General features: G+C 46.1%; 1 protein-coding gene across 4 annotated transcripts in view; it reads right to left on the bottom strand.

The window, feature by feature from the left end:
- The window catches only part of PLD1 (phospholipase D1), a 72,216-nt gene that overhangs the window by 31,846 nt on the left and 12,679 nt on the right, over positions 1–27,691 (bottom strand). For 3 of the 4 annotated variants that reach the window (XM_061452558.1, XM_061452562.1, XM_061452561.1), the window contains 7 exons: positions 11,156–11,341; positions 10,712–10,839; positions 10,285–10,430; positions 9,400–9,508; positions 7,762–7,827; positions 1,881–1,939; positions 1,302–1,394 (listed from right to left, as the gene is read on the bottom strand). In XM_061452558.1, the coding sequence (XP_061308542.1) occupies positions 1,302–1,394; positions 1,881–1,939; positions 7,762–7,827; positions 9,400–9,508; positions 10,285–10,430; positions 10,712–10,839; positions 11,156–11,309 (755 nt within the window). In that variant the 5' untranslated portion in view covers positions 11,310–11,341. Of the gene's footprint in view, positions 1–1,301; positions 1,395–1,880; positions 1,940–7,761; positions 7,828–9,399; positions 9,509–10,284; positions 10,431–10,711; positions 10,840–11,155; positions 11,342–12,478; positions 12,500–27,691 lie in introns of those variants that run through there. The other variant, XM_061452559.1, reaches the window with a different exon arrangement.

Here is a 27,691-nt window from a genome sequence, read left to right as displayed (position 1 = left end):
ATCGATGCATACACTGTCAGGCCTGGCAGGCATTTTTTGCCCCTCTTGTGTTACTCTGCACACAATTCCACTCAAATGCTTCTCCCATCCAACTTTTAGGCGCTAAAGGAAAATCAAGATCTATCCAAGCTAAATAGGCTAGTGCCCCTACTAAAGCTTGGGCTCTGTGTAACATAGGGAAGAGTTAACTGAGGGGTATCACAAGGAATAGGCTGCTATTTCCATAAAAGAAAGAAAAAAAAATTTTAGACAATTTAGTGATGGGACCTGAAAGAAGGTCACCTTTTCATCTCCTTGTGCACTCATTGGAGAGATCTTCTGTAAAATGACATTAAGAAATATTGGAAAGACTGAAGAAATAGGAACCTTTCTTCACAAGAATGCAAAAATATTTTGTTGGAAAACAGGATTTTTTTTAGATAAAATTAATGAGAGCCCATTGCCGATGCTAAAATCCAAAGGTGGATAATGCTCAGGGAAGCTCTTACAGACCAAGAAATTGTTGCTGTAGGGCAGGTACGTGCTGTTTGTTTTTTCAAAAGGAAAGATTTGCCCAGGAAGGGCAAGCCCAGGAAGGATCCCTTGTGATTTTTGGATGCTAGCTGGTAACACACGTACTCCTCCATCGCACACACCTCTCTGTACCGCAGTCCCTGGGGACATGGAGATCCAACACAAAAGGTAAACAGATGGGGACAGTAAGTCATATCTGTCCACAGCAGGAAGGGACATAGCAAGAAAACACCTGCATTTAAGCACCTGCAGTAATAAGGAAGAGGTGACATACTTAATTCCAAGGTTAATTTCACCAGACCGAGCTCCTTCCTGCTACAAGTCACATGTGGTTTAATCCAGCTACAAAGCAGTCCAAACAGTGTTTCAATTAATTGATTTTCCTTCTGTAAATTGAGGAAGGCAAGCTCAGAAAACCGTGCTGGAATCTGGCCAAGGTGGAGTCACCAGCCACTTCCCCTTCTGAAGGCAGAGCCCCTGGATGCTCCCACAGCAGGGAAAGCTGGGCACAGACTGAGGGATTATTGCCATTTCTGCCAGCTCGGGGCTGTAGGAAATTCCAATTTTTCTATATGGCAGTCCCTCCTATCATCTCCAAAGCAGAACAAAAAACCTCACTAACCTCCACACAGGAGGATGAGGGGGGCACCCTTTCACCTGAAAATCTGTGGCGTTTGTAAAAAAGCAAAGGTCTCCCTCACAGACTTTCTGGTTGAAAAAGGCAAATGAGCATTTTCATGTGCCTGAGGATGACACAGCATTGCCATCTTCGCCCATTCCAGCAGTACCTTTTGGACCATCGGTAGCACATCCTCCCTTGGCCACAGCAGTTCAAGCCAGGTATGCGATGGCCCCCAGAGCGCTTCATGATGAACCCTTCTCTGCAAGGACAGAAACACAGTCAGGATGGGTAGCACAGCTCACCTAGAAATGCAAGGGTCTCTCAGATGCTTGCTGAAGCCCCCAGCCTCCAAGCGCAGGGATGGCTTCTGCTGCCTCTGTGCCATGCCCTGAAAGCTGGTAGAAGGGCAAAAATACCCACCACCCCCCGCCCCCCCGAAGTAAATAATACGGATTTTAGAAATGCAGGGGCCTGTTTTATAGCACAAGCAGAAGCACAAGCAGGCTTACAGGTCACAGAGAGGGAAGGGGAGAAAGAAGCTGCAGCCCACACCTCTCAGAGCAGCCCGCTCCCAAAGCCCTTTCTCAAAGTTGTAGTATTTTCTGTGTGAACATCAATAATTTTTTTCTGTCCAGATGGCAAAACATTCCCCAGTCAGTTTTCGGAAAGCTATTAATTTGAACAATATTTACTTATAAAGCCATGTTCTTGGTGAATCGTAACCCAAAGACAGAGCTCAACTCACATGCCCTTTGGTCCCAGGTCATGGATAAACGACAACTGGCTTACTCCAACAAACTCCATCTGGGGAAAGAGAAAGATTACCCTATCTTTCATACTCTGAAATCCACAAAAACCTTTGTTTCATCAAAGTGACTTGTCATAAAGACAGAACCTACAGAAGATCCTGAGCAGAAGTAACTTAAGCATCTTTAGATGACCACGTAGCTTGGCTGGGCTGGTTTGTTTGCTAATTTTAAACATGGTTTGGAGAACATGTTTCAGGCAACCAGGACAATCAAGACAAGTTTATCACAGGGACCCAAAAGCATCCTCCATCCTGGATCAGTGGCTGAAACGAGGACTCAAGTTTGACACTGTTTAGGGGTCTTGTGTGAACTTGGCTGGTTGCCTGAATCCTCTCCTCTCTTCAGTAACCGTCACAGGAAGGCTGGAAAAGGAATGAGCACATGTCCCCAGGGCTGGGAGCATCCTGTTCCCTTCGAATCTCCTACCCCATGGACACACACCACATGGGGGTTCAGCCCCTCAACCCACGAACATCCTCCAAGATGCAGCAGGTCACTCCCACTCAGTGCTGTACACATGCCACTGCCCCATCTTGTCTCAAAAGCCAAAAACCCACAGGAAAGCCACAGCGGGTTAGGAGAACACATTCAAGTGCACTCTCCATGACTTCTACTGGTCTGCATAGATCTCCACAGTGGGCACAGCCTGGGGAACCTATGTGCCACACTATCAGCTTTACCAGCATATTCCAGCAACCTGCCTCCTTGCGGCTCCTCCTGCTTCGGCAGAGATTGCAGAGGAATGTAGCAACAAGCAAAGCTTGTGAGAAAACACAGCACCATTACATTCACCTCTAAAAATAGGACACTAAGGGATTTTGACCAAGGAGGCTTTTCTTGGCACAGCAGGGTGCTCCCGACAGTCTGCTGGTTGCTAGCCCTAGCCTCCAATAGCAGGGAGAAATGCTTGCCCCAGGCATCCTGTGCAGGACTGTGTGGGAACAGTCTTGAGAAGGAGCTGTCTTGCATGGCAGAGGCTTGTCTGCACCCAGGCACTTGTAATTTATTACTCATAAAATTGTCCAAGCGCAGAAAGGTGCTCAGGGCAGGGTGAGGGTAGGAGATGCTCTCCCCTTTGGTCAGGCAGCAAGCCAGAGGGAACCCTCAAAACATGTTTTGACAACGAAGCCTGCTGGGACCAAACTTCAGGATCCAACCCACACTCCCAACCACAGCTGGGACATGAGACAGCCTTGGGGCCAGCCCCACAACAGCTCAAGTGCCAGAGCCCAAGGAAGGGGTGGCCAACGTGGCCACTGTCACCTGCCCTTTGGCAAACCCACCTCAGGGACCCCATTGGAAAAATAAGACTTTGCACAGGAATTACATGGGTGGACCCGTAAGTCTCAGGTATTTTCAAACACTAGGTTTAACAAAGAGTACCAGCAAACTTGGCACAAGTCTATCTTGCAGTTATGGTGAGGCTGGCTCAGGCTCCCTTCCCAGCACCATTGCTTTTGCCTCCCAGAAGCAGCAGTAGGACAGAAGATCCTTCCTCCTCATGCTCGGCTGCTTCTGGAACCTTCCCAAACTTCTCACATCAATAAAGCTATGGAAAAGAACAAAAGACCTATTTTTCTCCTTCAAGTAGCTCAAGGACATAAAATAACCTCTATTCAGAAGAGGCAAATTTAATGCCCTAATTTTTGGTTGACTTCAGGCTGTTTTCCGAAAGCAAGAAGTTATTCCATGCTTTTACCAACAATCTTGCTATCACCTCACCTATTACACTCTCTGGAAAAGCACCTGGTGTGACATAAAAACATTTCAGCTGTTTCTGCAGTGATGCTTAGGGATGGGGAGCATCTGAAAACCCATTGTATCCTACAAGCTCTTATCAGAGGTCCCAAGTGAAGTCTCAGGCCAGTTCTTTGCCTAGGATCCCATTTTCATTTCTTCAGAAAATGCCTGGCATTCCCAACCAGACAAATCAGGGAACCAGACATCTCTCTCACAGTGGGCACACAAAAAACACCCGCATATGACTGTCAAACCCCTTTGAAAACGTTGGCTGCAACCAGAAAGCTGGCAGCCGTTTGAGGAGCACTGCATGCAGAGAAGTAATTGTTCTCAAAGAAGTGAAGAGAAAAAACAGGATAAAATATTACTCACAGAAACAGAACTACTACTACATTAAAATGAAAAGACTGTCTGGCAGCGCAGCAACCTGCTCTCCAGCCAAGGAGTCTTTGAAATGGCAAGGATGATGACAGCAGCCCATCCAACATGTTCATCAGGCAGCACCAATTAGAAGCATTGGTTTGTAAAAGTACAGAAACACTCATAAATAAATTCCACCAGTTAGAAGGAAGAGTCCTCAGTGCAGTGGAACATATCTGATCAAATGATTTATTATTATTATTATTATTGCCGCATTAGCTATTTTTACTGTCACAGTGCCTTTCATCCGAGGTGCTCATCATTCACAGAACAACTGAGAGGGGAATGCAGAGCAGCAAGGCACTTTCATCTTCCTCACATCTGAATTCCTGCGCTGCCCAGCTGCCTCCCTAGGGAGCTGGCATCCCACTCTGGTTTCAGAGCAATCGGCAGCAGAATATTTGAATTATGAGATAAGGCCCAGAGAATGCAGCTTCAATGACATTGTCGTAGCAGGAAAGATGATAATAATTTTAAAACAGGCAGGCAGGAGTGATCAGCTGCAGAAAGACAAGCTATGAAAGGTGACGAACCAGCTGCAAGGTGCACAAGCCATGGTTTTAAACCATCCCTTTCCACCAGCAATGTTGAGCATGCATGATCTGTGTAAGCAAGAATTGCACAGCATATCTGTGCTTCAGGAAGAATTCAGCAGCTCTACATTTTGTTTTCATTTTGACTCTTGTTTTTAAATTAGTGGGTTTAAAACCCCACAGAGTTGCTTACCACCTGTGGCTAGCAATAAAATGGAATTACACCACTCTTCAGAACAATGCTGTTCAGCAGAAGATGCCAGCTATTCCGTGCACAAAAGAACTGGCTTACACTAAATATAAATTAAGAAAAATAAACATGCTAAAGTTCAAGTGCAATAACTAAAAATACTGAAGAGTTGGGTGGGGACCTTTGCAATGTCTGCAGATCCAAGTGTCATATCAGAGGCAAAACAGCAGCCGCTCTCACATATCTACATTGCTCTTACACTGTGACTGCTTTCACCTAAGATAAGGTTTTTACACTCGCTAAAGCTCACACAAAATGTTACAGACATGCACTCTGGTTCAACTGAATCTCATTTTTTATTTTGCTTAGGCATCTTTCAACTATTGCAGCTCATACCAAAAAATGCTGCAAAATAGATTTTTACATGGAATACAGTCAAGCTCACAGGCCCCCTTTTCAAATGTTTTTGGGCTATATTCACCCAGTTTCTATTTCTCAGAAAAAAAAGCAGGGACAACAAGCACACTGAGAATCCCGCATCTATTTTAACAGCAGTTGGCTTGAAGCACCTCAACCCAGAAGTACTGTAAAAAGGTTTTGGAAAGCACTAGAAGACATGAGATTAAATCATTAGTATGATTTAACATAGCCAGAAGGAAAAATAAAAATTACATTATAAAGGCTATGAAGTCTAAGGGTCTGATCACAAAATATAATGCATCTCCTAACTTATTTGTGAACTCCACACAAAATACTGTTACAACAAATTATGAGAAATAAAGGGAAACATGAGAAGGCTGTAAATTTTGTCAGGGTTACCCAGTCAAAGCAAGGGGCACTTAGTACGTGTCTAAATGATGCTGCTTCACTAGGTTCTATTTCCACAGCCTGCATGAGGGTCACCTAGAAAGGCTGAAGATGTACAGCCTCAACGATTTCATGTGGCCACCATGGACCTGATCCTGAATCCACCAGGGACTTCAGGTCTGCAAAACTGCTATAAGCTCAACTTGGAGGCTCAACTATCCCAGTGCATGGCACATCCTTGAGGCAGTGTATAAATAAAGTGGTGATCCTCCCACTGACAAATAATACATTAACCACAAGTGCAAAATAAAAGAATTTAAGAAGTGAATTAATTAAATGGTACAGGTCAGGTGTAAAAACAGCTCCAAAGAGATGCAATTGAACCAAGCAGGCTCTTCACAAGGACCAAGGGTTACACACCAGACAGGTCGCAGCTTGCCATTGAAACTCCATATCTGACTTTACAGAGAATTTAGGATTTAAAAAAAAAAAAAAACAAACCAACCACCTTGGTGCACGGATTTGATGACAGGAACATATGGCAATCAAAATGCGCTCCAATATTAGGACAGTCTCAGCATGCGTCAGTGTCCAGGCAAAAGACTTCTTAACCACAGGAAGAACAAAATGACGGCTTTGCTCTAAGGAGGACAAACACAGCTCCAAAGGAAATGCCAGAAATCTTCACTTTTGTCCCTAGTCTGAGAATGGTGGGGCTTGTTTCGGTGTTGTTTTTTTTTTAAAGAAAACATTCTTCTCCCTGTGCTTTCTTCCAGCATTGCCTGCAGGATCTGCCACACTTAGTAACGCTGCCACCAGTAACAGCAAAGTCCTCACTGAACACAGCCAAATCCAGTGAATGCCAACAATAAACTGAAAATGTATGTGCAAAATGACATCTGTCTCTGGACCAGGAACAGAAGGGCGATTCAGCAGCTGAGGGATGCACCCCACAGCTGGCTGGGCAAGGCAGGACTGCCCATCTCCTTGCCTGGCCCCTGCTGAAGCATCCTGCCTTTAACAAGAGCCTGGTCAGAGGATCACCCAGGCTCTTACACCGCAGAAACTCTCCAAAATATCTGAAACAAGCAACACCTGCCTGAGAGTGACAAGATGGATCCACACGACAAAATAACTCTCCCCCTCCTTGCATATGCTACTGATCAAAATTGCCAAGTTATCCCCATCCTGTCTTCAGAACAAAAGATTACTGTTTTCCACATGTAAACTAACACAGCTCCTGCTGGTTTACATGGGCTTAAGCTCCACACTGGACTTAAGCTCCGCAGCCTGTCCCCAGAGAAGCATTCTGTAAAGGGCACAGTTATCTCATCCCGAGTATGAAGATTTTTTGCAATCCAAAGCACAACAGCCAGCCCAAAGTGTGCCAGCCAACACTGAAGGGACTCTTCACCCCATGTAACAGGCAGTGCTCAACAGACTGCAGTAAGAACACACAGCTTTCCAGAGACAAGCTGCCCAATATCTCTATACAAGTGAAATCTGCAAAAGAGCAGAACAACCTACCAAACAACAACAGTTAAAGAGAAGAACTGGCTGCTACAGAAACCATAAATTCAGTCTACATTTCTGGCTTGTTTGAAAACCAAGTGTTCCCAGTTATCACTCCTTGCTCAGAAATGTCACTTAGCTCTGCAGCTACTCAATGCATGCATCAGGTTTTGCTGATAATACAAAAGACAGAGTAACACAGTCATTATGCAGCCAAGAAAAGGGGAAATAAATTACCATCTCAGGGAGATGTTACAGCTGCGGCTGACAGGTAAGGAATACTGAAGAAATATTCTAGGATGGCTTTCAAAGGAAATATTTTTTTTGCTTAAAATAGGCCTGAAGTTAGATTTGACATCTCTCCCTGTTTCAAAAAGACTATTGACTTAGGGAAATAAGCCAAATACCATCTCTCCCTTTGGAAGTGACAAACCACCCGCAGAGCTGAATGGGTATCACTCATACACACTCAGCATCGCTGTGGTCCAGTTGTGGGATTCCCACAAGGAAACCGGGGGGTAGGAGGGGGCAGGGAGGAACTTGAAAACTTTTTTTCTTCTGAAATCTCTAAAGTGAATATTCTTTAGGCATTTAAGCAAACTAACCGCTACTTACCGTTCCATGGTAGTTCCTGTACATTGGCATTTTTAGGATCTTTGTCAAGTAGTCTTCCAGCTGTTTCTACAATTAAAACATTGAAACTTTACAAAGGAACAGGAATTTTCAAGAATAAAAACCCCACACAATCCAACTGTATCATTAGGAAGCAATCAAGAAATCAGACACTTTTCAGCTTGAACGGATAAATACATCATTATGTGCTCATGGAAGATTATAGCTGCGCAGCATAAACAGTTTGATAACAGGTTGTTTGCTGTTCACAGACCCATGTATGTACCTTCCACCTTGGCACCGTCAGCTTTCTTGACTGAGCCCAAGTTTCAGAACAAGCTTAAATGCAAAAATCAGACCCCACTGTTTCCACCCACACGAATTAGCGTTGTGAGTAAACACACCCTCAGGTGCCTATTTGGTTAAGTAAATTTTTGGTTAACCAAAACACCAGGTTCAGGGGCAAGGAGCACAGTGACCATGCTGCCCTGTCCCAAAGCCACAGAGAGGGCAGTGGCTGGGCCACTGCTCACTGGAGAGCCTGTCCTCCCCAGCCAGGAGGGGAGAAAAGAAGAAACCATTACGGGAGAGAGAACCTTCACCCATTCTCATAGTAACTGGACAAAGAAGAGATTAAGCTGTTTACCCATGGGAAACTGAGCAGAGTCCTACAGGATACAAAACAAACCAAAAAGAAATGAATGCCATTGAGATCTTCATCCTTTTCAGCGCTAGCATTGCAACACTGAGATATCCAGCTGGTATAAATACTGCAAACACCCTCATGGTACAAGTTGTGGGATTCCCACAAGGAAACCAACAGAGGGGTAAGGATCTTTAAAACATTTTTTTTTTCCTGTTTTAAACTAACATCTCTCTCCTGAAGCTTCCCGCACAGTGGCACAGCCATGCACAGCAGGGAGGGTTATCTGCACAGCACACCCACAAGACAACCTTTTGGGGCTTGAGGCTTCAGTGACAGAAAGCCCAGAGAGGAAGTGAAGAGCAGAGAGAGAGTGATAAGCACAGGGTGAACAAACAGGGGATTATTGTACAGGCTCTTTCTTCCTTTTTTCTATTTTTTAATTTTCTCCTCTCCAAACAGCAAAGCTGCAATGAAGAGGTAGGAAGACATCCGCCCTCTTCATAGAAGGGCCCATCTGTTAACATCTGATGAAGTTACATAGAACACGTGTGCCTCAGCTAAAATTACCCACTTCAGCATCGAAAGCCTGACTGTCATCTCCTCTTTCAGAGGGGAATAGGACTGAAATCTCCCAGATTTTGATGGCCGAGGGGCTGCTTCCATCACGCAACTTGACTCTGAACTGCCTTTTCTATCTTTAAATCGGAACAGGTGGGAGGCGGGGAACCGCCATTCTCGGCATCGTGGTTTTCCTCAACTGCAGAGGAAAACTTCGTACATATGAACTCTGGGAACAGCATCTTCCTCTCTGCATGGAGGAGGATTTGGCATTCTGGACTTGTCAAAGCTTACGTTTGTCAAGCAAAAGACTTGAATGGTAATAAAACAAGGGCTTTGGCAGCACACAGCTTTACAAGCAACCTGCCTGGCACCTCTGCACCTCAAGTTTTCCCAGTGCATTGCTCTGGCCCCTGCACACGGTGCCGGCTGCTTACCCTCCTGCTGGAGAAGTGCTCTTCCCGCACCGTGCTCTCCGCTGTGTGCGGCAGACTTGGCATCTGCCTCGGTTCTCCCCTTTTGATGGATTGTCTTCTCACCGTGTGACTGGAAGGAAAAGAAGCCCCAACAAGTCTGAGCGCTGCAAGCGTGTGTGCACCTCAATATGTAACCATTCTTCTGCAACGTTTTAATTTTTCCTACCCAAGCTCTTAAAAACTGAGATGGGAGGGCAGGAAAGCAGAAAAAAAAAAAAGCAAGAATGGATTCATTTGAGAAGCCAGGATGCTCCAACTGGCTCACAAACAGAAATACAACACAAGTAGCAGAGTTCGATTTTTGAGGGTCCCCTTTAGCTCTTATAAAGAAAGGGAGCCTAAATCCTACTTTTAGAGTACTATGTTCCCCCAGCCTTTAACCCCTCTTGCTGACCTACACCACTTTCTCTTCCCCATAACACTTCCAGCTACCTTGAGCACCAAGACCAGCCTTGGCAGGGCTGACCATCCATACCAAGGACCCCTGTACATCCCACATCCACCCCATGCTGGCAGAGAGTCACAGTACACCAACAATTTTCATTAGCACAACCCTTCTTCAGCTTCAAAGTAAATTCAGCTCTAAAGCTGATGGTCTGGGACCCAGCATGCTTTCTGCAGAAGGAAGAGACATGCCTGTACCACTTATATTATAGCTGCTAAATAGGTAGAAATTAAATGTCTTTATTATAGCTGCTAAGTATTTGTAAAGACTGAATTCTCCTGCCCTGTTCTCCTTATAGCAAAGTAAATGGGATCAGTGAAGCCAAAGCTATAAGCTATTAAAAGAGAAAAGAAGATCACATCTCCCCAAAGCTGATCACATCCAAAGGGCTCCACACTCACCTCCTGGTCGGGATAGGGATGTGCACAAAGGCTTTGTACCTCAGCAGCTCCCTGTGAAACTCCTGGAAGTGCTTAAACTTCCTTTTCACCTGCCAGGTGAACTCTCCATGGGTCAGCTCAATGGTGTAAACATTGGGGCTTGGTACCTGCCGAGGAGAATCCCACCATAGGAGATGCAGCTTTGAAATAAGTCATTTTCCTGCAGCTGCTCATCTAAAGAGCCCTCATTCATTTCTACTTAAGGATCACTGTCTCACCATTTCTTGTTCTGTTTCATTAGGTTTTATAAACAGATAGGTAACCTCTCTTAAGTGCTTTCTGAGACACAAGCATTCCTGCTTCTTCAGCCCATGAACAAGCACATGCAAAATTAACCCATAAACAGCATTTTAATACAGTTCTGCAGAAATCAAATTGAATTTCTGACCTTCTTTGTGGAAGTAAAGCGTTCAACTTCCGACACACGCACTCGAACAGGACATCCCGTGAGGTACGTCTGCGTGCCTGGCTCTTTGAACCCATGGGTGTGATAGATGGCAGAGAAAGGAATACACACTGGAAGGAACACAAACCCCATTAGTTCAACAGCCTTGTAATGATCAAGGAGGCCATGAAAGCCAGCAGATAGCTGCAATGTTTTAACAGGGGAACATTTACACAGCAACATAAATTCCACTAAAATATACCAGGTTTTATTTAACAGCTTAAAGACAAGCTTTCACAGAAGGGACTTGACGAGCTGAAGTGCTAAAGGCCTCGTGGTCCTAGAGCAGGGTCAATGGTTGGTAAAACCACTGAGGTATGCTATCTATTGACAGATACGGTATATCCAGGCAGGATGGGAGGTGAAAACACACAGGCATCAACTCACCGGTGCCTTTTGGGTCATTTAGCACCTCCGATTCAACCTCCTCCCCATCAAAGTGGAGGTCCCTGGTGTCCAGGCTCTCGATGATGTTGCTCATGTCTGCAGCGACTTTCTTCAGCGTTGATGTAGCGGCATTGCTTTCAGCTCTCAGTGACATCTCAGGGACTGATGCACTGGAGCCACGAGGCACTGGGGAGAAGGAAGAGGCAGGCCTGTCATCACTCCCTCTCCAACACCTTAGCACAGCAGGGCCAAGGGAAAACCCTGGCAGTGCATGGCCCTGTCTTCCCTTCAGCGCCTTTACCCTCATTCATCCCATTATCCCCATCCAACACACCAGATACAAAACACCCTGCCCTGCAGCTACAGGAAACCACTGCCCAGAGCAGTGAAAAAGCACAGGTAGATTCAGGCTACAAGAAAGAATTTTCCCCAGTGCCAGTGACCCCAGGACTCATATCCATTTGTACTTTAAAATACAAAATATGTAATATTTCACTTCCCAGCTACGAAAAAAAATTGCAAGGGCTTGGTTGTGGCTTGGGAATACCTTCACATATTGATTTCAAAGGGAAAGCAAGGAAGCTTTTACAGCAACTCACCTGACCATCTCAGCTAGCTCTGCAATAATGACAATTCACCAGGAAAAGCACAAACCATAATAATGCCTGGCCAAATCCCAGACATAATCCACATGGCATTGTGTTTGCCAGGTTAAGCTGCGCAGAGGAAAAAGCTCACTTAGAAAATCAGTAGGCATTTTTTTCATGATTGAACTAGCGATATGAATGCCTGGCATTATTGAGATTTCCTCTGTTTCTATGCATCTGACACAACTGCCCATGATATCTGCATGTCTTGTGCTCTCCCATGGCTCCATTCTTTCAGCAGGCTCAAAAGTCACAGCCATGAAGGCTCCTGTGAGGGGAGCAGAGCAGGGTCAGGGGCATCCGGATGCCCACAGAAAGCCTAGGAGCACAGGTGGACACTGCAGCTCATCCTTGTGCTCACGCCTCCGAGACACCCCCAAGGAGCTCGCACCCTGTACACAGCACAGGTGTCTGGAGGGGACCAGCCCACCCCCCTTTTGTGATGGGGACAGTGGGCAGTGTGAAGGCTGTAGCCTGCTCAGGGCAGTCAGACAGTGACAGTTGGAGGTGTTTGGGCACTGATGACTACAGCACTTCCCACCTTCATCCCCACCCACCCATGCCAGGAGCCTGACTCAGGACAACAACAAGGAACGAAGAAAAGGAAGAAAAAAAAAAAAAAAAAAAGGATAAAAACCCCAAACACGCTATCAAGACATAAGGCACGTCCATGAACACTGGTGCAAGTTCCCAGTGCTTGCGAGGATTTCCAAAGCTGCTTCCTCCTCCTCCAGGCTCTGCAACTCACCATGCGGCTGCAGACCCAGCTGCTGGTCCTGCACATAGCCAAGCTCCAGCTCCTGGACACCTCCGTGATAAAAAGCCCCTTCAATCTTTGCTGTGCTCTGCAATAAACATCACAGCTCGACAGCTACACTGAAAAAATGTGGATGGGACAAACAGGCAATGCTTCACAGAAGCCAATATAGGATGCCCAAATATGAGGACGCCCATTTATACTTGTGGAAGCTCTTACATTGTGTAAAAGAATGATTAAAAAAGAAAAAAGTGCAACATTTCTGATGTTAAATTCTGCAGAGAACACTGCAATTATTCTTGAGTGAGCTCCATAGAAAGAGCTGGATATGCTGTAATTTGGAAATAATGTAACATTTTAATAATTCATGTGTTTAGCTGCTTTTGAAAGAACATTCTTTATTATCATTTCCTCTTGAAACAAGTACATAGTTTTATAACTACATAAGGTTGATATCATGTAAGCTCAAAAACATGTTAAAATGAGCTGTCTTCACAAAAAAAAAAAATACATTTGCATATAGACTTGAATCAAGAAAAATTGGGTCAATCTCTCCTTATTATACCAAAGCAAATGCAGAAACACAGCTTCACCTTGGCAGTGAGGGCTCTGAGGGTGCTGGTGGCTCTGCCACCTTCCACAGATGGCTGGGAATGCCACTGCAGCACAGGTGGCTTTAAGACCAGACTGGGGCTCACTGGGCTGGCATGTCACTTGAAGAGATCTGCCTGAACAACTCATGTGTGTTCTCCTAGGTACCTCATTCCCCTTCTGTCTGGGGAGAGCAAAAAGGGAATTTGCATTCATCCTTGCAGGTGGAGCTGTACTGAAGCATGGGACTATGAAGGCACTGATGCCACCCAGCTTGCACAGCCTCCCTGCAGCAGGAACTTGTCATTAGTGCTGCCCCACACTGCCCTCACCGCAGCTGGATGGAGAGCCAGTTCTCATTGTCAGAAGTTTTACACTTTACCTATTACTAACAACATACTGCAGGGAACGTTAATTACTCAGAGCACACAAGGTACACTTTTATTTCCTGCTAGCAGTGAAGTCATTCCACCAGATATAGACTGGCCCTGGGTGTTTGATTTTCTCCCTACAAAGCAGGCACACATACACAGCATTCCCAGGAGGGAGGCCACGCTATAAGGCCTCCCAGATAACCCCAAGAGCAGTAGAGGGGAGCCCAGAGCTGCCACATGCCAGGCAGTAGCACTTCCCCACTCTGCACCTATTTTATTTCCTACCCCACACTAAGAATTTTTATGGCCACCTAGCTGGAAATAAAGCAGCACCTTGCTTTGTATTTCACATTTAGAAACAAAACACAGTTTGCTTCTTTTAGGCTGAAGAGATGCTCTTGCTTCATGGAAACTTAATGTGCTTTCCAGAAGACAAGGAAAAGAGAACACAAACCCAAATACACCTTGTACGTGATGTGCCAGCAATTACACTTGAAGAAAACCTGCAGACAAATGCCACAGCAACAGGGCTGGAGGAAGAGCATGCGGACAGGAGCCAACACGGACAGGATGCGCATCCTCCCTCCTCCTCCTCCCCTCCGTGCCAGGTACAGCCAGGCTCCTCTTGTCAGATTAATTGACGCAGTCACTTAATGGATAAACAATTAACCAGTGTATGCAACGATTATTTGCTGAGGACCACAGCAGTGCTGCATAACTGAGGGCTTTTCTAATTATTCTTTTAAAAGCTGTTTTCACAGCTGCCACAGACAAGCCGTGGGATAAAGCAGAGTCCAAATTCAGTTGGACCCAATTCAGACCCAGCAGCAAGATCCCCCCCTGCCAAGATTCAAGCCAGATTATGGCCTCAAGAGGGAAAATGTGACTTGCCTCCAGCTCTGCCAAAAGCCCCACAAATCCAGGCAGCAACTGAGCTCCCCTGTCACAGCCAGCCACTGCAGAGCCAGAAGGCATGGGATAAACCCAGCCCTAGGTAGGGAGGGGTCAGATAGAGAGATGGGACATACTAAGTCCCTCTGAAAGCTTCTGCAAATTGCTTTATACGGCGCTGCTCAGTAAGAGCTATTTAACCTCTTGGCCAGAGTTTCCATGAGGACACTGTTTGCATTCCCATAGGCAAGCTGAGGAATGTATCCAGGTTAATGTGCAACAAGCTGGATGCAAACACACACCAAGCACAGTTATCCATGATTCAACTGCAAAATAGATGTGTCAAGGAGGCCCTGCCTATCCAGCGCCACTCACTACCTACCTGCACTAATGATGGACTGGAGAATGGGCTTATAAAACTTGCTGATATTGTCAGCTTTGAAGGCTGCAATTATGCGAAGGACAGAGAGAGCACACATGATACTGGCAAATTGCAGGAGGGTGGAAATAATAGGGTGAAATATATTAGAAACATTTGCTGCATTTCAGTATTTGGCTGTTGCCATCCAGGAGAGCAAAAAAGCAGCAGACAAAAGCAAAACCTGTGCCAAGATGCACAAACAAGGCTACTGCAAGCCAAAAAGGAAGACACGGTGCAGAAGACAGGAAGAGTCAGATCTAAAGCACTTGACCCATAAGAACATAGTGGTAGGACTGAGAAGGAAGAGACCTGGATAAAACATGACAGCAGTCTGCAAGCCCCCTGTGAGCAAGGCAGAGAAAAGATAATTGCTCTGAATTATAGGTTCAGAGCAGAGACTAGGGACAAAAACCCTGTCTAACAGCAAAGGCACAGGACTGTTCAAGACTGCAGTCCCCAGGGCTGGAGGTTTGTAAGGGCAGGCTGCCCCTATTGACCTTCCCAGGGCAGGGGAGGTGGAACATCCAACCCACTTCCCTCCAGCACCCACATTCCCAAACCTGCTGCCTGGGCAGCCAGGAACTGCCTCAGCAACCTGCATATTAACAGAGGGAAGGCACTGCTCCAGTTTTATCTGGCTCAAACTCTCTCCGGGCAAAAGCAACAAGAAGGAAAAAAACAATGAGGAAAAAAAGTCATCTGTAAAGAACAGCTTTGGAAAAATGAACAAACAAGGAAAAGGGGAGATCGTAAAAAATGAAAGAGGAAAGAACCATACTAAAACCCCTACAAACTCTGCTTGACACCACCTTTGTCCAGCCTGGTTTTCAGATTAATTACTTCCTCTTCCAAGCATAATTTAACTCTCTGCCTCCCTTCACCGGGCTGTCCCCACAGCACACGGGCCTCAAACCTCTTGAGCTAGCAGAATATATACATTGGGAATAATGACTGCACCAAGAGTCAGTATTTCAATACTTAAGGAAAACAACTATAAAAATCAAAATTAACTATATTAATCCCTTAGCCCCTGTGAATGTATTGCAAACCCCTAGCTCAATCCTGCAATTCTACAAGCCTGATAGCTATTTTTGTTATTTGGCATCTCAGTTATGCTTTAACCCCCAGTTTTTACTTAGGGGATCATATAACAATCTCAGCCTTCACTTAAGGAACAGTGGTTTTACACTTGCTGCACAGGAAAATAGAAGCATAGCTTTAAGGACATGGAAGCTGGAAGGCAAAAAGGAAAAAAAGCAAGTTTTAGTAAACATTCATGAACAGTTCTGTGCTTTGAAGACATTCAAGTCATGATGTGAAAATATATGCAGCTGGTAATAGCACAGACTACCTAAAGTTTGGTCAGCCTAATTCTCTTACATGTATGGTGGCAGATCTGCAATAAACTCAGATAATTGCTGCTCCTTAATGAGGTTATGATGCTGACGAGCACCACGCAGAGCTACGAAACCACAAAAGCCTTCATTTGGGAAAGAAGGGAGGAGGGAAAAGAAAATACATCCAGTAAAACTAGGCATTTCCTGCTAATGTCTCCCAGGGTTTGACGCTCTACATCAACTCCCATCCCCATGGTGAGAAGCACTATAATCCCTGAAAATTAGCCTCATTCCAGTTCCCATGACATCTCTCCCAGTACAGTGACCTTTTGGCAAGGGCTGCAACAAGTGACCTCCATTCCCATACTTGGTTTTGTCCTGCAGGCAGTGCCAGTGGCTGCACCCATGCAAGCCTTGCTAGCTGCATGAGCAAAACATGCGGGCTCAGGCTAAAACAGGTCAATGAGATGGTGTTATTAAAAAGGGGAAAACCGAAACAAAACAAAATCGAAACTTGAGCCATTAATTTCCTCTCTCCTCCTGCTGCTGCAGGGAGCCTGAGTGGCATACAGGCAGTGAGAGCCCAGAAGAGATACTAAGGAAATCCTACACACAATGCCCACAACAGCTGTTTGCCCTGCCTGGCAGTGATGGGTCTTTTCCATATAACTATTCCCTAATTCATTACATTTTAATCCTAAAATTAGCTTTGGACACTCCTGCATAGAGAAACACTCTTAACTGACAAGAGCCCTTTACGAGGCATTATTTGCATCCCCCAGGGGGAGACAGGCCTGTCATCACCCCCAGATTTACTCCCTGGCACACCTTTCTTCCACAGTCCTGGGCAGGTGTCAGACATCCACTGAGCAGTCAGGAAATGTCCCCCAGGCTCAGGTCCCCACCAGAACCTGCAAAGAGGGTCCTGCTTATCCAGCCCAAGGAAACCACATATGCAAAGCACACACACACTGATTTTGTTTTCTAGTATACCCTCCCCTGCTACCTAATCAGATTCCAAGGGCTCTTGTAGGTAACATGCTGCATTTCCTAAGTAGGTAAAAAAAAGTAGGGGATCAAAAAAGCTCAGCAATGACTTAACCCTGCTCTCAGGTTCAGTACATGGAAGTCATTTAGCCAGGTGAGCAAGTGGGCAGCATGGCACATGGAGACACCTCCTGAAAAGATGCCCTTCTGGATGCTCATACTACAGTGACAGAGCAAGGGGATTAGAGTTTATTTTTTAAAACACACAAACCAACCTGTGAATAAGAACCAAAGCACTGCTGCAACCCTGGAAAGATACTGAACTAGAGAAGAACTGAAATGTGACGTTTATTGTTGACTGGGACTCGCATTCAGACATCATCCTGGCCTCACTTCCTTACCTTTGGCCCAATCTTGATAAAACAAAAATTTTTCAAAACACTGTTTCCAGTGTTTCCAGCTCACAAAGCTCCTACATTTAACAGCAATACCTGTAAAAGCAGGAACCAATTTGCGCTTCCCAATAACAACTTCAGCACAGTTCCCTGGTTCCGCCTTATTGATTTCCATAGTCCTTTCCACGTGAGGCTTACTGCCAAGCCACCAGCCTACCCAGAGGAAAAACTAAGTCATGGGAATCCACACAGCTTGTTTTCAACAGGTGACGAGATGCTTTAAGACTGAGATGACTGGAAGTAAGTGGCAAGACTATAGAAGTCCCTGCTGTGATATCAGTAATGGGGCATAGCTTCTTCTGCCCTTGTACTGGGTTCTGCAGCATCCATCCCACAGCATTTGTACTAGAGAACCACCCAGGCAGGCCAAGGGAAACTATGAGGTAGAGGGCCTGGTCATCGCGGCAGGCAGTGCTGTGATTGTGTGGTGACTAACCCACTGCTGTAGTCAGAAAACCCCTCCGTGCAGGATTTTTCCCCACACCCAGGACCGGCCTGAGCGTCAGCCGCTTCCCAAGGACTCTCATTATTTGCTTTACAGAACAGTAAAATGAAAACATAAACATCCACAGATGAGCACTGGCTGCTGATCTCATGCTGACATGCTGGTTGCTCTTACTCCTGCTTCCCTAGCACAGGGCTCCTGCTCCCCCAGCACGGGGCTCCTGCTCTCCCCTGCCCAGCAGGGCACTCGGAGCACAGGCGCTGTTCCTCAGGCTTCCACTGGAAGCACAGCCTCCCACTGGAAACCAATCATTAGGTATTTATCAGTGCTTAATGGCAGCCATTCACACACTTGCTCATCGCCATGTTTTGGATTCCTTGGGCATGGACAAGAGTGCTGTACATCCTTTGGGCAGCTGCACTCAACCTCTGGATCACCATGAACCCTCCACTGTGTGATGTGGTCATGGCACACACTCTGCACACCTAAACTCAGGAGCACTGCACATAACAGCCTTGAAAGCCAGCACAGGGGAAGCCCACAGCCTCCATCACCTGATGATCTAACCAGATACCTCCTATCACTGTAGCTGCAGATGGGGAAAGGGAACTGTGTGACACCACCTTGGATATCAGCAATATCTTGGCAGGCCCAAACTGTACAACAGACATGCTACAGGGAACAGCCAAGGGAATCCTGGGCTGAGGAAAAAGAGGGACTGGAAAAAGTACCTGCTTGAAGGACCACAAACAGTAGGAAGGTGAAAGGATGCAGCATTTCAGAGCACTGAGACACACACAGAGCTTGGCACTAGGAAGGATCATGAAAGCTTTATAAAAAAAAAACCAAAAGCAAGGAGCTTCCCAGGGCAATAGCATAATGGAAAGTAACCATCTCCACAACAATCAGAGGTGACAAGGAGTGACAGAGCACTGGAACAGGTTGCCCAGGGGGGTTGTGGAGTCTCCTACATTGGAGATATTCAAGGCCAGGCTGGACAAGTTCCTGCGTGATGTACTCTAGGTTATCCTGCTCTTGCAGGGGGGTTGGACTAGATGATCTTTTGAGGTCCCTTCCAACCCTTGGGATTCTGGGATTCTGTGACCACTGCAGTGTTCAAGGGATGGTAAGCACTGCTGCTGCTCTTATATATAGATGAACACATCATATACACAAATAACAGGACGTATTTTCATGATCTAAACATATAGACGTCTACAAGGCTAATGTCCTGTACATCACTCAACACTATTCTGGTATGTCCCAGTGCCACGTCTGCTCCAGCAGCCACCACCTGCCAAGCCACATTTCCGCAGGGAATTTCAGTGGTGCAGAGCCAAGTAGGCATGCTGGAAGGCAGCCCAGCACCTCCATTCCACAACTGATAAATGCAAACACGGTTCTTCCCATTACTCCTGCCAGCCAAGCTAAACTGGGGAAAGCACTGCAGCCTGTCCTCAGGAAGGGATCTGGGAGACTGCAATATGGTCTCTTAGCCATTTCCCTCAGCCGTGCTCCCAGCAAAGGCACTTGCTCCCACCAGGAGCTGCTCTATATGAAGGCAGAGAGCACAGCTTCCTGTCAGGAGGTGACTATCCCCACTCCCGTGCCAACCTTGCTGCTAATTGCCAAGCTTCCGTTAAGTGAGAACATGATTTTAATCTTCTCCTCCCACTGTTAAAAACCACATGCAAAAGTACATGAAGATGCTAAATTTTTGGCAACTCTTTTTCTGATTTAGTCAAAGAAATTTCTGCAGGTATCGCAGCAACAAGGACTGAGCAGATTGAGACCATGTATTTTTACTAATAATTGACTGCTTTAATAAAATGCTGTTTACATTGTCTTGATTTTTTTGTTTGTTTCAGTGGAACTCTTCAAACAATTTACATTGCAGAAAACAGTTGGCATGAGCAGGCATTTATAATGGAGCAGGAAGGTAGAACCATAGTGCAGGACTCAGAGTGTTCCCTTATGAGGAGCAGTAGCCAAGTCTGGATCCTGGGTCCATGTGTGTTTGCATGGTGCCATCCCACGCTGATGCTTCCTGGTAGCATGAATCACCCCTGCCACCGCATACACTGAACATTAACCTCTGCCAGGCTTTGCTTACTGTGCATGCAGCATGTCAGGGATGTACTCTGGTAAGCCCAAAGCACGTGATGCATGTCAGATTTACGGAAGTGAGAGGAGCTGCAACACCATGGGGACACCACACACCTCCAGCCATCCCATCCCTGAAACACTTCCATACCCTACCTGCACACGTGGATTTAGCACCTTTCCAAACTGAACCTCCCTATAGGATTTTTTTTTTTTTAAGCAATGCTTTTAAAGATATTTCCTGCATTCTGGCTAATAAACTCCACAAGAATCTGATGTCTCCATCCTTGGCTGACTTCCAGTCTACCCCTAAAACTACAGCGCTCAATGCCCTCGCCTCCCACCGTCAAGCTGAGACACCCAGCATCACATGCTCATTGTACAGTAAGGCATCATTCCCAAACAGACACCAACAACACATGCCAGAGGGGATGACAGGCGGGTGCATACCTACTACTGCTCTGCATTTCCAAAAGCAGCCGCTTACCTGCAGCCATGGTCAACAGCAAGCATCGACATGGGCAAACATCAGCCCTTGGCCGCCCTTTCACATCCAGAAATCTCATTCATCTGTGAATCTAGGATAATATTAAGGACTCCCAGAGACCTGTGTTTCCCTTCTCCCTGGCCAGCTATAACAAATACTTGAGAATTTCTAGTTTGCAAGAAGAAAACAGTTGGCTTGGGAAAGTCCCCAGGGTAAATGTAAGAGAAGCTGTGAGCCAAACTCAGAGGGCAAAGGTGATATTGTCCTCAAGACTGCAGCAGACTTCAGGCGGCTTTGTAAACCAGTTTCTCCCAAGGAGACCCTCCACAGGAGATTCATAAGACCCTCCATAGGATGACAAAACAGTACCCAGGACACAGTGTACTCAAATTACTGAAAAGTTAATTTTTCTATACGCTGAAGTGTTTAATTCATTATCAAAAATAAGGATGAGTGAGCAGTTCCAGAAGGTTGGTTCTGATTTCACTTGAAATAACTCTGGAACTATGGCTGAGGTTTCAGATCAATACCTGGTGAACCAAGATCAAACCCAGGCAAACTCAATACAAAATTGCTCACTATGAAGAAGTAAGTTGGAAAGAATAGCTCCTGTGTGGTTTTTGCTTAAATACAACTACACACCTGCAAATTTATGCAGAACAGCTCATTTATACACATATACAATACTGACAGCTTTCTTAGAACAAAATACAGACCTTGAATGTATTTTATTCACCTTTCGGGGGGGGGGGGGGGGGGGGGGGAAGAAAAATCCACATCCATCAAGCCAGTACAGAAGCATGCTGATGGCACAGTGAAAGATCGTGCTCGTGTCTGAACTCAAATCGAGCCTCGGCTGCCTCCTCATTCCTTTCCCTTACCTATGTACCCAGACCTCCAGCACCTTACAAGCAATGCAGATGTCTGGACAACCACAGACACCCTGCAGCTTTTTCTCATTTTGTGAAACCTCCTATGTAGGATTTTTCTACACGTTCCTAGAGGAAATCAGAGCATTAAGGTTACAACGTACAAGCTGAACACTCCAGACCTCAACACAAGATGGGCAGCTGTGCACGATGAACCAAGAAATATTACTTTTCCCCCCACTGCCATAACTTCTGGAGCAGCGCTGCTCAGAAAAGTGTCTGCAGACAGTTTTACACATGTACAAAAACGCCATTTGCTAGAACGAACAGCAATAGCTTTGGGAGAGAAAAAAAAGACCCTGAACAGGCTCAGGCAGCAGTTCCCATCTTGCTGGTTCTTTCTCCCAGTGAACAAAAGCGCTTGTTTGCCATAACTGCTGCCAAAACTCAGTGGGATCAGGGCTATCCACAGAAATTTCAAAGCCACCATGAGTCATCGACTGTTCTATTCTCTCTTGGCAAGACTTAACGCTGGGTGGGACACTTAAAAAACATTAAAAATCAATTTGCAGGAAACCTCTGTCATGGAAAAACACACTTCAGAACATCTCATGGGGCTACACAGACTGCTACAAAAGAGAGGAATGAGAGACCAAAGCATTTCTTTACTAAAAGACTACAATGCATAGCCTGCTCTTCAAAGTGCTTCAGCAGCCCTTTAGTTGTGACAGAGAGGACAGATAAGCTTTCTGGAAGACCGCAGCACCCACAGGTGCTTCTCACTGCACCCAAGAAAACACCAAGCAAGGCAGATTTGTGTTCTTCCCGCAGAAAAGTCAGCTCCATCATGTAACTGCATCTTACTTGAACAAAAAGAGAAAATGCAGGCCCAAAACACCCACTTGTTTTACCTCGTGTTTCATATTCCAAGTTTGCTGAGACAGAAAACCTTTTCTTTTGTAAATAAACGAAATCAAAAAAAACAAACAGTAAGGTTGCCTTTAGCCAGGTAGTGGGGCACAGTTAGGAGGCACTGCCACAACCACAACACCCCAGGTTACTGAAAGTGTTGGAAATGTGCAATTAATTACACTTGCTGGTTTATTTTTTTACCCCAGGGATCCCTGGAGGCTGTAGGCAGGAGTCAGCCCAGCTGATGGTGAGAGTCTGTGCTGCGAGGTGCATCTGATCTGAGAGTGATGCAGTTACTGCGCATTCAGAAGAGGGCTGTGTTCTGGCTGAGGGACACAGACTTGGGTTGGGGAGGGAAGCACAAAAAACCCTCCCAAAAGCCTGGCTGGTAAAAAGGGAGAGGTTTCTAGGAGGTGGCTCAGTGACACAGAGGAGCACCAGGACATGCCACTAGCGGAGTCCTGACTAGAGAAGAGCCGAGAAGCACAGCAAGACAACCGAAACACCAACTGGCTGTGAATCACCCGCTCATACAGGCTTGGACGGAGCCCATCAGAGCGCTGCTCTGTGGGACATTGTCTGCCTGATACTGCCTTTTGTCTCTGCGCACTGGAACGCTTGTCCTGGAGAAGAGCGGTCCCTCTGTGCCCAGACCACCCTCCCCAGCCATGGGGAAGGAGCTGTAAACAGCCCACAGAGCTGGGGAGCAGCACCAGGATCCCCCTGTGCCTACTGCTGGCCCTGGGGGAGCCCAGGAAATCACCAGGCATTTATCAGTGGGTTTATCTTATTTCACCCACACCCCCCCCAAAAAAAAAAAAAAAAAAAAAAAGAATCCTCGTGTGAGGGCTACACCTGAGGGTTCACTGCAATGGCAGAAATAAAAATCAAAGACAGGCATCTGGCCTGCTCAAAGCATGACCTGGAAAATGCAATCAAGGAAATTACAATTTCATTCTTCCGTCAACAGAGGTGTAAACCAGAAACGTAACTCCCTGCACCATGAATATTCTGAATATTTGCTGCTGCCAGTATAGCATAAAGAGGACTCCACATTCCGGGAAAAAGCCTCTTTCTGTTGAGTAAACCTTCAAATGATAATGTTTTTCATCCTCGGCTCTGCACCTCCTCTCCCTGAGGCTTTCCATAGCCTACCCCAGCTTGCTCAGGGTAGGCAACAAAGGGATGCTCTTTCTCTTCTGCAGAATGTCCAGCCCATCAGTAGTCACATTGCCTTTTTATTACAGACTGTCTCCCTGAAGAGCTGGTTCCTTAGGGCAGAAGACCATTTCATATTTTATCCATGCCTTCTCTACCAGAAAGAAAAGAGAGAGAAGAGGAATGGGTAGTGTTAATACATTAAGATAACCAATACAAACCGGCTACTTCACTGTCAAATCCTACTAGAGATGTGGCACATTTTGACTGCTGGAGCTCCATACGGTCAACACTGCATCCTCAGATTGCAAAGGGGAAGTTTTAAGGGAAAACAATTGCAGAAACCATCAGAGGTGTGAATGCTGCACATGGCCAACGCTGGCTTCAGTGCCAACTCAGACCGGGCATATGCCAAGGAGACACTGACAGGCTCGTTCCCACCCAGCCCCACTCTCAGATACATTTTCTTGGCAACAAAGCAAGCACATTAGCCTAATAATGACCTTGAGATAGCAATCTCGATATTAAAAACTTGCATCCCTTTTTGGCAATAACCCCTGCCTACTTGTTGCATTGTCACCCTGCCTGCCATGCTGGCACACCACACTCCCTGCCGGTGCTGTGGCAAGTTCTTCTGGTTGTTGCTCCATTCCCCTCCCTGACCCCTTTCTGGCAAGTTTTCCATCACCAGCATCTCTTTAGACCTGTAATTTAAAAACAGCTCTGGCTCACACAAGTTTTTATGTTCAGAGGCAGAATACTCCTCCCTGCCAGGGTGCGTGGCTTCCTCTCCTCCCCTGGCGAGGGGACTACACATGCTGGGGGGACACCTGGCACCCTCCCAGCTCCTTTTGGGGTCCCAGTCCTCCAGTGTGGGAGCAGCAGCCACCAGATGGCTTCTCCCCCCCTCCCTGCACCAGCAGATGGGTGCCTGGGGGACGTGGCACCCCAGCGCAGGCGAGCTGTCTGACAGACATGAGCCCCGCTCCCACTTCATTACGTAAACCCCCAGGTTTTGGTGTTTATCTGCTTTAAGGATCTAGAAAGCACTAAATGCCATTGCAGCAGCCGTGGGCACAAGGAGAGAGGGATGCGTGAAGCACTCAGGGCAGTGGCGATAGAACGTAACGCCAACCCCGGCAATTAGATACCTCCCACTGTTATTGCATGGAAACAGAACTCCTAATCCTGAAGACACAAATATATATATATACACACATATATATAATCATGCATATATATGTGTATATATAATTCATGACGCAAATCCATATTTCCCTCCTGTTTGCTGCTGGGGGTTTGTTCCTCCCAGGCAGAGGAGCCAGGATAAGGGTGCGTGTCCCCTGCTCCAAGGACCACGCTGCCTCCTGTCACCCTGGACACCCTGTGCTAAGCAGGTGGAGGAGCAACATGGCAAATATTTTGTAAAGAAAAGCTGGCAAACAGAGGTGTTTTTTTTTCCCCAATCCCTCCACCATCCTCTGCTTTCCAGGGTGTCTGCCCATGTGGAGCTGGTATGTACATCTGGCAGATGCTCACAAGTGCACGAAAGTGAGTGGCAGGGCAGGGGCACCTGGCAAGATATCTGTTAAGAAATTATATATATATATATATAAGCAAAAAATTATAATATATATGTATCTACATCCTGCAGCTCAGCAGGGCCGAGGTCTGGCCCCGCATAGGTGGCTGCAAAGGACCCAGACAGTGTACCAGCTATACACACAACCCAGAACTCAGAGTGCAGAAAAAGCATGGCAACTAGCACCAGGACAAAAAAAATATCCTTCTTTCTGGGGGAAGACAAAGAAGAAAACCCAATTGCAACTTCCGTCAAACACACGGCCATGATGGAATCTCAGCCCCTGCAGGAGGCTTTCCAGGGTACAGGGCATGTGAGAGCAAGTGAAAAACACATCACTGATTGTCAGACAGACAATAGGAGGAAAAGGCACGAAGTGTTCCCTCTTGCCCTCCTCCACCTCAGCTAAAACCAGGTGGTTACTGACATCAGACACTATAGCAACTCAACACACAGAAGAAAATCAAACTGCTTCCTCAGATCTATCATATTCAGATTTAAGGCCACTGTACAATGCTTGCTCCCACTCAAACCTGGTTGTATTGTTGTTTTTTTAAATGACTTGATACAAAGTAGCTGTTCCAATGTGAAATTAAGGAACCACCTGTTTGCAACAAAGGCAACAGAAGGGTGCTTCGCATAACAGAGCACACAGCTTAGTTATGCAGTATGCCGGGCTTCAGTCATTCAAGAGACTGTCTCTCCTTTTGTGTGTTCTTTAGGTAGAGATACAGAAGATAAACCTAGAAGTCTGTATGTACATTAATAACTGATATCTTCTGTATGATTTCATTTCAAGGGATTAAAAACTGTGGCAACACCAGCAGTTAAGTGCATTCCCCTGACGTTTCTTTCCCTGAAGATTTGCTAACTTGCTTTAAATCAATTAGCAGAGAAGGAATTACTGTAAAACCCCAAGTTAAGTTCATAACTACCAGATAGAGGAGGTGCAACTGCACTTGAGCACATGGCTTATCAAGGAGGAGATTTCTCAAGCCACTGCTGGAGAGCAGACCCCCTGTAAAACACGAGATCTTTCCTTTACCACAGACACACCTGCAGTCTAAAGAACAGTTCATAAATTACAGGGATAACAATGCCAAGTTGGCACAAGCCTTTACGCTTTGCTACTATTAAGAATAGTAGTAAAAATTTCTAGGTGAGGCATGGGATTTCAGCCCGCTTCAAGGAAGAATGATTTCACCAGAGAAGATTACCTACCCAGTGCTTATAACTTCATTTACATATATGTAAAACGCCATCTTCAGCAGTTTAAGCAAGCTGCAGTTCTGATCCCAGCAAACTCTTCCTCAGCTGCGAGAGCTCAGGAGATACTTGCCAGCAGCAGCATCATTTGTGGCAGGAGTTCAAGCCTCTCAAAGAGCATCATGGTCCCCAGGAGAAACCACTTTAATAATTTTTTTTTCCCCATAAGACCAGAGCCTCAATACTAACTTTCAATAACCCTAAAAAAGAAGGATGTTCTGTGTCTGGACAAAGTGAAAGGTGCAAATGGGTATTGAAGTGAGACCCTACGATCTTCTCTAAGTAGGAAAGTTAAATCTCAGGAAAAAAAAAAAAAATTAAGCAGATATACCTCTCAATAAATTTTTGTTTAATCAACTGAACCATAGGTTACAGGAACCCCTGGAAGTTTTAATAGGTCTTTTCAGAGGGATATCCCTACCCTCAACCCTTTCCCCCAGGAAGCTCTGACAAAGCCTGGGGCTGGCCCCTTGCTGGAGGGGAGGAGAGGGCAGTGCAGCGCCAGGGCTTGGCCCTCCTACCCAGCTAAACTGTGCATGAAGATGGTCAATGGGGACACCACGATGATGCAGGCACTGCAGGTCTCCCACATACTGGGCCCTCAGCCCTGGGGGAGGCCAGATACACTTTCCCACCACAAAAATACTGATTTCAGCTGCAGCTGAGTGCAGGGAAGAGCAGTTACACAATGGAGGAGACGATCTCACCCCCGTGAGATGCCCACCCCATCTCCTGAGTAGGCATCAGGGATCCCAACATCCTTAGGCAGCACTCAGCATCCACAGCAACATCCTGAAGGAAGGGACTTACTGCATATTCACAGTGAATATAGTACAGGCAGCAAGCTGAAAAGGAAGGGTAGCCCAGGGCCCACAGGGCTATAATTAATAATTAAGTGCTTCCCAACTTCTGGCAAAGCTCGGCAAGATTTGGCCACAAGACCCACAGAACAAACACTCCTGCGAGCATCATGTGAAGAGGTGGTCAGAAAATATGTTCTCTGGTTACCTGTGAGCCTCTGGCATGAGCTCATGCTATCAAAAGCCAAATGGCATGGGAGGGAAAACAGGAATTCTTGAGCGATTAAAGGCACTTGAAATGGATTTCTCACCCTGCGAGCTGCGAACACAGGCAGCTATGAAACCCAACAGCATACGCAAACAGAGAGCATCTGTCCCAGCAGCCACGGGCGCTCCAGCCTTGCCACGATATCTCATTACTTATGGTCTTCCACCAAACGTCAAGCCAGCAGAG

Source organism: Pezoporus flaviventris, unplaced genomic scaffold, assembly GCF_033815535.1.
Source record: "Pezoporus flaviventris isolate CSIRO_AGI_PZ_B2104156 unplaced genomic scaffold, CSIRO_AGI_Pfla_v1 ptg000013l, whole genome shotgun sequence".
Taxonomy (NCBI): domain Eukaryota; kingdom Metazoa; phylum Chordata; class Aves; order Psittaciformes; family Psittacidae; genus Pezoporus; species Pezoporus flaviventris.
The sequence above is the reverse complement of the archived record's forward strand: the minus strand, read 5'-3'. Positions and strand labels throughout refer to the sequence as shown.